Below are 10,688 nucleotides of genomic sequence, written 5' to 3' on the forward strand. Positions count from 1 at the left end.
TAAATAATCCTTTACATATACGATCGCATTAAACTTATACAAAACAAGAGTTTTACGATCCTAAAAGAAAATATAATTAAAATCGTACCACCTTTTGACGTTTTTAACCGATAAAGAAAAAAAAAAGAGAAAAAATAATTTTAACGCGAAATAGGGGAACACTTTAAATCAACTAAACGACATGGTGCGAATGATACCAGGATGTTGGATCAACTTTATGCACGCTAATCGGATTTCCGAGAGAAGCTGCCTTCTTCCCTCGACTACACCCGTTATATATATACACATACATATACATATATATATATATATCGTTACCGAAGACGAGCTTAACGCCTTTCGTACGCGTTTCGCTAGAAACATCGAAGCATTACGTAGATACTTTACGAGGTGAGCCCGTAAATATGCTTCTTCTCCAACGAAAAATGTGAAGCTGACACGAGGAAAGTACGAAACATTTTACCATGAGAGAAAACTGACTGTACTTGCACGTGTATCGAACTTTAAAGCTTCTCTCTTTTTCACTTTCTCTCTCTCTCTCTTTCTGTGCTTTCTTCAAAGCTTTTTCGAGTTGACTGCTCGCAATGTTATAACTCGCCGGACTACGGCGATCTGTGAATAGAATCGAAAAATAGAGAAAAATGATCAAACGAAAAACTATCGGACCGTGTATTTTCCCTTGACTTTTTCCTTTCGCTTATCTAGAAAAAAAAAACAAAAAAAAAAGAAATATTTTTAATACCTTGCGCATGAAATTTTGTAAGTTTTATTATCACGGATCGCTGAATAACATTGCTATTGTTATTAGAGAATTGTCTTTCTATTTTACATTGTTATTTAGTTATTTGCAATATTTTTTTTTTTTTTTTTTTTTTTTTTAATTAATTTTTATATAGATTTTATCTTTCATTTTTATATATTTTATTTTATTCGCGTACTACCATCACCACCACCACCACCACCATTTATAATCAACGCATTCCTTCCTGAAATAAAAAAGAAAAATTTTTTCCTACATAATAAAAAGACACGATAATAACGTTGGAATTATTTCATTATGGTTATTAACAAAATTCCATTATACTACGAAGAAATAAAAAGAAAGAATAATAAAGTAGAGAAAACTATTTAAAAAAAGATCAACTAATATATAGGTAACGAATAAAACGATGATCAAAACGTATAAATAAAACACAGATATTCCGTTCCATAATATTTCTCTTAACTGATAACGAATAATCCTAATCATCGTATTGTATCAGTTGTTCATGTTCTCTTTCTATCTCTCTCTCTCTCTCTATCTCTCTATATATATTTATACGTGTACGGAAGTGGCAAGAATAAAGTTAAATTAATGTGCCTCTGGCGCGAAACTCATTGCTGCATGCTTGCTGACTGAGACAGAGATAGATAAAGCGAGATAGATAGACACAGAGAAAGTGTATGTGTGAGAGAAAGAGAGAGAGAGAGAGGACGGAAAGGGAGGGTGTTACGCTATACGTTTCCGTTGCATCAAAACCGGACGTTACGCAGACGGGGAACAGTTAACGTCTACAACGTTAGCAATGTCGCCGCGGGTGACTATTCAACGAACATCCTCCCCCATAGGGTGTTTCCCCGTGAGATTAAATAAACGACGCGTATGTATATCTTCCCTCCCGAGAATATAATGGAAATGCACGCTCAAGACTCTCCCCCCCCTCCTCTCTCTTTATCTATCTGTCTCTCTCTCTTTATCTGTCTCCCCCTCTTGCCCTTCCTGCCACCCTTCGTCCCTTTCTTATTTACTCGCTTAATTATAACCAACGATATATCTCTTTCTCTCTTTATCTTTAGGTGATCTTTACATTTAACCGAAACCCTCTCCTGTTTCTTTATTTCTCTCTCTTTCTCTTTATTCCTCTCTGTATACTTCGAAAGGTACGATAAACTTCAAACAAAATTTCCATGCAAAACGTTTTAGTTTAAACGAGAAAGTATGCTTGATTAGATTAATTTGTATAATTTTATACCCCTTTTCCTCGAAGCGTTAAATGCTTGATAAACATTGAACTAATTTATTTATGAAAAATATTCACGAGATATTGTATTATACTATAATATTTAAATTTAAATAATATCTCTTGATAATGTTATTTTTTTTATTACGCGTTTAACGAATTATAATAATATGATTTTAAATGAAATTTAATTAAATGTAATAATATATGTTATAATTGCTTTATACATTGCGATTAATTTCAAAGTGAAATTTGTTTGGGGAGGGGGAGGGGGAAAGAAAGAGGTATTTTTATTTGCGAAAAAAAGGGATTACCGGAGAAGCATTTTAATCGAACGGCTTGCGATTTTTTTTGTTCTTCTTCTTTCTTTTTTTTTTTACAGGTGAAACTCGTAAACACGAGAGAATAAAAGAAACTGCGATCACGGATATGACGATACGATGATGCAAAATCCGCAAAGACGGAAACAAGAAGGTGGTGCGCGTCGGCGAAGCCTGACTATTATAATTCAGGCACTGTTAATACAAAATCTGAGCATTTTAAGAGCAGTAGGACAAACATCGGAATGTCCCCCAACGGAATCCATTCCAGGTTGTTCCTGCTATAATTTTCAGGACGGTTTATTCCTCGAATGCGATGGCGCCACAGAGGAGACTCTACGGAGCACTTTGCAAGCTGTTCTAACTGCCAGCGGTAAGGACGTAATTTAATTATGTGACCTAATCGTGTTACGAAAAACGAGACCCCTTTTCTTGACGAATTTTCCGAATTAAAAATCACAAAATATATCAATCAATTTTTTTTTCCTCTCGTCGCAGTTGAATAGAAAAAGAAAAAAAAAACGAATTTCTTTTTTGTACAAACATTTTCAGGAGCAGATACGATAATACAATCGTTGAATTTCTACGAGTTGGATAAAAATATCGAGATATTGAAGAAAGGCTGTTTCCCGGCGGAAACGCAAATAAGGCATCTGCAAATATCACATTCGTCGCTGAAAGAGATCAACGAGGACGCATTTTCTAATCTGAGAAATAGTTTAGAATCCTTGGCACTGTTGTCCGGACGTTTGACCCAAGTACCGCAAAAAGCGTTGTCGGATTTGAAAAAACTCGATGCACTTCACCTGGAATCGAATTTGATACAAGATTTATCTTCGTATTGTTTTTATGGTTTAAAATTATTAAAATTGAGTTTAAAGAGTAACCAAATTGTCAAGATATCGGAATACGCGTTCGCCGGATTGGAGGATAGTCTGAGCGATTTAGACCTGGCCGAAAATAAACTCAAGTTATTTCCGATGGCACCGCTTAGAAGACTCGAAAGTTTGGCCTCCCTTAGACTTTCGTTTAACGAAATTTCCGAATTACCGAACGATGGTTACAGTTTATTAAGTTCCTTATTGATTCTCGATTTAAGTAGTAATAATTTTGAAAAATTGTCGGAAAATTGTTTCAGACCTTGCCCGATATTACACACGCTATCCCTTTATTACAACTCCATTGAAAATATCGACAAGGATGCTTTTATATCGTTGAAGGATTTGGAATCGATAGACCTCAGTCACAATAAAATAGTATTCCTAGACGTGACTACTTTTCGAGGAAACGAGAGACTCAGAACGATAGATCTCAGCCATAATCATATCCATTACATCGGGGGAGTATTCGCGTTGTTACCGGAATTGAGAGAACTTTATCTCGCGGAAAATAATATTCTTGAAATTCCCGGTGACGCGTTTGCCGGTAGCGTCGGTCTCGCAGTGGTCTATCTGCAACAAAATGCTATCAGGAGAATCGATGCAAAAGGCTTAGCCAGTCTGACACAGTTAATCCAATTACATCTGAGCAACAATTACATCGAGAAGGTGCCGCTAGATTTTTTCGAACATTGCGAAAATCTCTCCTCGTTGTCCCTGGACGGGAACAAAATTCGAGAACTGCAGCCGGGTACTTTCGTTAAGTTGCATCAATTGAGGGAATTGAGACTTCAGGACAATCAAATAACCGAAGTCAAGAGAGGAGTGTTTTCACCTTTACCGGCTTTGCTCGAACTTCATCTGCAGAACAACGCGATCACGGATATGGAAACTGGCGCGTTGAGAACGTTGAACAGTCTTCAGCACGTTAACTTGCAAGGAAATCAACTGACGATGTTAGGCGACGTATTTCAATTATCCGCCTCGGAATCTTCATCCGGTGGGAGTTCACTGGTGTCGATTCAATTGGACAGCAATGCATTGGCCGTATTGCACAACGATTCTTTACGCGGACAAGCATCCGTTAGAATCATGTGGCTAGGTCATAATAAATTGACACACTTGCAAGCACCACTATTTCGTGACTTGCTCTTGGTCGAACGACTATATTTGACGAATAATTCTATATCAAAGATCGAAGATTCCGCGTTCCAACCGATGCAAGCTCTGAAATTTCTCGAGTTGAGCATGAATAAGCTCGGTCACGTGACCGCACGGACCTTCTCCGAACTCCACAAGCTCGAGGAATTGTATCTTCAGGATAATGGATTGCGCAGATTGGATCCTTACGCTTTGACCGCTCTGAAAAAACTACGAGTCTTGGATTTGGCGAATAATCGTTTGGACGTATTGAAAGATACCATGTTTCAAGAGGATCTACCAATAGAAATGCTCAATTTGAAGAATTGTTCTATAACGAGCGTAGAGAGCGGCGTTTTCATTGGTCTATTAAATTTGTCTTACCTCAATTTGGAAGATAATTTGTTAACCGCCGGCGCACTTATTCGTCTCCGCGTGCCAGGACTTCGAACGTTGGTTGCCTCCGGGAATAATTTCAGTCACATCATGGAACGAAGTCTTAACGGGTTGCCATCCCTTCAAGAGCTATTCCTAGACGACGCCCAGATATCGAAATTACCCCAAAACATTTTCATTGTTAATCCAAATTTGGCACGACTGCATCTCAATCGGAATCTTCTACGAGCCTTACCACCTGGCATATTCGACAGATTGTTATCCCTTCGTGAAATTCGTTTAGATCGCAACCGATTTCTGGACATTCCCTATTCCGCCTTGGCAAACGCCCTCAACCTCGAAGTACTGACATTATCCAACAATGAGATAGTTAACGTCGACGTGGCCAGTTTTGTTAGTTTAAAGTATTTGAGAGAATTGGACTTAAGCCATAATCGGATAGACACGATGTCTGGCTTTGCCATAGCCAATCTGTCCCGATTGGTCTTCGTCGATCTAAGTCACAATTACTTGAACGCTTTACCCGCCAACTTCTTCGCCCATTCGTCTATGTTAAGGCGCGTCGATCTATCGGAAAATAAATTCCGACAAATACCCGCGGTCGCCCTCTCGGGACAAAATCTTCCCGGTCTCGCCTGGCTGAACCTAACGAGAAATCCTCTCAATAGAATCCACGATTTACCATCCGAGGCTATGTATCCGATCCTACAAGAGATTCACATATCCGGTACCAATTTGAGCATCGTCACGTCTCAAGATTTCGAAGCTTTCCCGGCTCTTCAACATCTCTTTCTAGGTCAGAACTGTATCCTAAGAGTATCGCCAGGAGCATTCCGAAGTTTACCAAATCTATTGACCCTACATCTAGGAATGAACAGCCTAGAGATTTTGCCGAAAGAGAGGCTCCAAGGTATGGAGCATTTGAGAGTGTTAAATCTCACGCACAACCGATTAAAGGAACTCGAGGAATTTCCAAAGGATCTTAAGTCACTTCAAGTACTGGACCTGTCCTACAACCAGATCGGTATCGTCGGCAAAGTGACATTCAAGAATTTAATTAGCCTGGTCGAGTTGCATCTCTATGGTAACTGGATAAACGCGATTTCCAGTGAAGCATTCAAGCCTTTGAAGAAACTACGGCTTCTTGATCTAAGCAGAAATTATTTGGAGAACCTTCCTCTCAACGCTTTTCGGCCACTTGAGACACAAATAAGAAGCCTTCGTGCCGAAGGTAATTTGAGGTTTTATAAATTAACATCTATACAGTAGTAGTAGTAGTATTAGTAATAGTACTCCTCGGTGTCGTTTCTCAAATATTTTAATTCACACAAATTTGTAAAAACAAATGTCTGCATAAATAATTAACGAGTACCTATTTTTATCATTTACGAATGAGAACTCGATCAACCGTAATTGGTTCAGTTTAAGGATAATCATATTTTAATATTTTCCCAATTTAATTCTCGAATCCAAATTTCTCACGAATTTCTATTAAACTTTAGTTCTCCAGTACATTTGTATGTATGAATTCAACTATCGATCCGTACAAAGTTTGTTACCGGTTTTATTCACAATCCAATCATATCGCAAGTCACGAACCGTCGTCTTGAATCGATAGCCAGTATTACGACAATCAAACAAGCCTCAGCTTTACTGACCTGTTCCATCCTCTTATCAAAGTTTGCCGGCTAATCTTCCGTTCCGTGCTTTAAGACCTGACAGACGTTTCCTATAATCTCTCTTAGGCGACATTATCAAATACCCGACGACAACTAACTCGACGAATGATCCACGATTTGTTTTTTTGTTTTTAAATGTTTTCAATCTTTGCCTATCGATCTAAGAATTCATTGAAACGAATACGATAAATTGTAAATTGATTTGAACGTTCACAGAAAATCCCTTGCATTGTGGCTGCGAATCGCAGGAATTGTGGGAATGGTTGAGGGATCATCAAAAGTTGGTCGGTGGTGTAGGTCGTGGTCACCGTCGTGGAAGGAACGGTGTAGGAGTGGGCGAAGTTGAGGGTGGTTTACTGAAATGCGAGCAACCACCGGAGCTCCGTGGACTCGTCTTTCTCGATTTGGATCCTCACGCTTTCTGCTCTGCACCTCTTGTCCTGAAACTCGCAATCCAGGACATACAACCGTTCTCGGTATTGGTATCCTGGCAGAGTAGAAATCATTCGGGACTTCACGGTTATCAAGTGGCCTATCACGCGTTGGATAACGTCGCCGAGGTGAGTGTTAGTGTTTCCTTTTGGTAAATCGATTGAAACTAAAAAACGAAAAAGAAGACAAATTTCTAATTGAAAATTTGCGATAGAATTCGAAGGTTAATCGTTGAATTACAGGTACGCGGTAAGCGATTAGATCCAAAAGCACGCTCGGTGAGATTGACAAAGCTGTCATCGGACACCAGATACCTGATCTGCGTATTAGGTCTCGGCAGTTGGGGTGCACCAATCCCGGAGGATATAGGTGCCTGGCAATGGAATTCCTCTCATGATGATTTAATCGAAGGATCAACGTTACCGGCCATGATCGACTCGCCAACGAGCCGATGCACCGAGGTTAGAACACTGGATGCACCAGACTCGATAGTAGGCGATGGTACCATGAACGATAGAGGAGGTCTCACCAATATTCTAACGAGGCGTTTGGGCTTGATAGTCGGTAGCTGCATGGGATTCGTTGTCTTTATAGTGCTAATCTCAGTATTGGGTTACATGAAAATGAAGAAGCAAAGAGCTGCCGTTAAAAGGGATCAACCGATAACCTCTAACCCACCGGAGTATATGTCCTACAGGCACTTTTCCTTGCAAAGCGGCGACCGAGCGGAGAACCCTTGTCCCAGCTTTATCAGCAACATCGGTACCACCCCCTTAAACTCGTAGCACAAGCCAAAAGAGTCTCGCAAACGCGAACCATGCGAGCACGATATCGAAATGAAGAACGTTTCGACTTACACGGGTATCTTTGGTTAGTTCGTTCGTTTTCGAATGAACACAACGACGACCGTCCAAACGTCGAACGACGAATAGTCAAGGAACGAATCCTCGGCATGAGTCTTCTTCTTATTATTATTCTTCTTATTCTACTTCTTCTACTTCTTATGATCGGTGCATACAAAATCAAACCAAATGGACGTTCTTTTCTCATACGCCACGGGTATATGAAAAAATATGAAAATAAATAAAAACGTTTACGAGTACGTAAGTTACTTCGTATGTCAGTTCGAAGTGTCTCCAAACGTTCGTTTTTCCGAACTCGTCGATAAATTCGAGTCGGATATCGAACTTTCTCATCTACGTGAAAGTCAACGTAGAAACCATAAACGGTTTATCACCACAGAAGACTCCTACGACCCTCGTAAAAGTTCTTCTTCTTCTTCTTCTTCTCCTTCTTCTTCTCTCTTTCTCTCCCTTTCGTATTTTCTATTTTTTTTTTTTTTACACCCGCCAACTCGGACGATGTCTGGTTAAAACTAACTGTGCCAAAAAGGAGATCGGAAACTTTGCTACAACTTCGAATCTCTTTCCCTTTTTCAATCCTACGAGAGATCCGTCGAGAGGATCTACCAACGAGTAAAAACTTTACAATAAAAACATTCTTTTTTTGTGTTTTTTTTTTAATAAATAAGAGGCGATAATATTTAACAAACGATCAAGTTAATCAACTTACCGAACAACAACGCAACGACATCCGTGAAACTTCGAATCGCGCGCGAAGACTGATTTTTTAAAAAAGCGGTTCCCATTATTCGATTATCCATAAATACCCATATACTTGCCCCCGTCTTACGATTTGAAATCCACGTAAGGTGTTGTATTGTACGGTAATGCGGAAATGAAAATCATTGTAAATAAAATCTAATGAAAAATAAAATGATAAATAATAATGAAAAATAAGAAATATGAAAAAGAAAGATGTGAATTAATGATTCTTCGTAATAAACGCATATATCTAAACGAAAAAGAAAAATATAAGGAAAAAAAAAAAATAAAATAAATAAATAAATAATAAAAAAAAGCTAACTAACTAACTAACAAATAAATAAATAAATAAATAAATAAATAAATATGTAAGAAGAAATTCCGTTTCCACATAGTGCTGCGAAAGCAATATTAACACTTACTCGTAACGATAGTTCTTACGAACAGCACTAACGGCGAAAATAACGAAGGTAATATCTCCGGTTCCGGACACACGGACAAAACTCTTTAGCATTAAAACGAATTACCGAAGTTCATGTGTGATTCCTGCCAAACGAAAAAGAAAGAAAGAAAGAAAGAAAGAAAAAGAAATAGTAAGAGACAAAATGTAATCAATTGCCAAAACTGTTGACTGTGTACGAAAGCGTTACGAAGAATCGGTATATTGTATATAGATAGAGAATATGTATACACTTAACAATTCTTTATTATAGTCTAGACTTTCGGTTAATAAAAATTCGTCAAAACTATCTATTACTATTGTATACTTTTATTTAAATACCACCTATCGCTAAAAATGATAACGAAAAATATGTGCTTTGATTTTTCAGGACAACAAATATCGACAACGAAAATAATAAATAATAATTAAACAAAAAACAAACATATTCATGAAAGTTGTCCATAATCGAAACTTAGAATCATCGAAAGAGAGAGAGAGAGAGAGATAACTATAGTTACTTCTACGAGTACTTTACGTTTCTAAACCAAAATACATTATCGATAAAACGTTTAACATTTAGCCCGTTCACCGTTCAGAAAGCAAATGAAATTTCCAAACGAATTGGCAGCAATCCCGTTGAGCCGTCTCGGACAACTAATTAATTAATTATAATGAAAGCTTAGCCGGACCTAAAGCTTAAAGCCGAACTTGAGGTCTCGCTTAGGTCTCGTAATTAACTTGGGGTCGATAGATTCTATCCCTCAGCGTCAATCAGTTTCGATCTATCACGTATAGAACAAAATTAACCCTTGCTATCTACGATGTTCTAGAGAGAATGCGTTATGAAATTTTAAATATATTACATGAGAGACAGTAACGTCATGATCGTCGATGGGAAACATGATCGAGGTAAGTAATATCTTTAAAACAAAAAAAAAAGTAATCTATGCACGTTTAATAAATATTTTGTCGAAAAATTATCATTCGAATAAACGATTGCAACGCTTAAAGAGAGAAATATCAATTATTATTTAATAAAAATATTATTTTTAATGAAAATAGGATTAAAATTACAATTTACGTATCGCGACACGTTAATTATTTGAAATTCAAGGAAGAGGAGGAGGAGGATGACGACGACGACGACTTATGAACGTAGCCAAAGTAAATAACCGTTAATTACTCGATCTTCTAGGTAGGAGAAAATTCTTTTGAATTTTTTCTTTTTTCTTGTTTTCCTTTTTTTTTTTCTTTCTTTCCTTTTTAGTGAAGTTTCCAAAGTGGTGGATTTCCTCGTTGCATAAAGCATGCAGCATTTCGCGAAGCCCCGGAAAGAAGGAAGGAAGGAAGGAAGGAAGGAACACTCGGCGTAGTAGCAGTGTGCACCCGTGGTTGCAATTACAAGTCGTAATTAATTCCGTGGGGCTCCGACTCAGACTGTCGCGTGCCGTCGAGGTGAAGATAGAGAATGAGAGAATGGCGAAGGGAAAGGGTGAAAGGGAAAATGGAGGAAAAGGCAGAGAGAGAGAGAGGGGGGGAAATAAGTGTTCCCCCTCGTAATCCAGAAGTACGAGCGTTTCGTTGGAACGGCTCGTTTCTGTTATTTCGTAATTAAACGCTCGACTCAATCGACGAAAATTAGCAATTACATGAAATAGTCCATAGGAACAAAGGAAGAAAGATACCATTTCCTTTCCCCACCCTCCGTCTTCTCCTCTCTCTCTCTCTCTCTCTCTCTCGTCTTCTCTCCAATCTTATTTTTTATCGTATAAAACGGTTAAAACTTTAAATAGTTTC

At 38.2% G+C, this 10,688-nt stretch overlaps 1 protein-coding gene and 1 long non-coding RNA gene across 2 annotated transcripts in view; both read left to right on the plus strand.

Annotated features, from left to right (window-relative positions):
• LOC122521249 (chaoptin-like) overlaps positions 1-7,952 on the plus strand; it is a 72,312-nt gene extending 64,360 nt beyond the window's left edge. The window contains exons 2-5 of the mRNA XM_043641807.1: positions 2,383-2,693; positions 2,873-5,965; positions 6,630-6,973; positions 7,088-7,952. Coding sequence (XP_043497742.1) covers positions 2,441-2,693; positions 2,873-5,965; positions 6,630-6,973; positions 7,088-7,630 — 4,233 coding nt within the window. The 5' untranslated portion in view covers positions 2,383-2,440 and the 3' untranslated portion in view covers positions 7,631-7,952. The remainder of the gene's footprint in view (positions 1-2,382; positions 2,694-2,872; positions 5,966-6,629; positions 6,974-7,087) is intronic.
• A 2,053-nt stretch (positions 7,953-10,005) lies between these two features.
• Positions 10,006-10,225, plus strand: LOC122521250. The gene is made up of 2 exons (XR_006304704.1): positions 10,006-10,086; positions 10,159-10,225. It is a non-coding gene; the product is annotated as an uncharacterized LOC122521250 (long non-coding RNA).
• Positions 10,226-10,688: the final 463 nt, after the last annotated feature.

This window comes from Polistes fuscatus, unplaced genomic scaffold, assembly GCF_010416935.1.
Source record: "Polistes fuscatus isolate 324 unplaced genomic scaffold, CU_Pfus_HIC Scaffold4, whole genome shotgun sequence".
Taxonomy (NCBI): domain Eukaryota; kingdom Metazoa; phylum Arthropoda; class Insecta; order Hymenoptera; family Vespidae; genus Polistes; species Polistes fuscatus.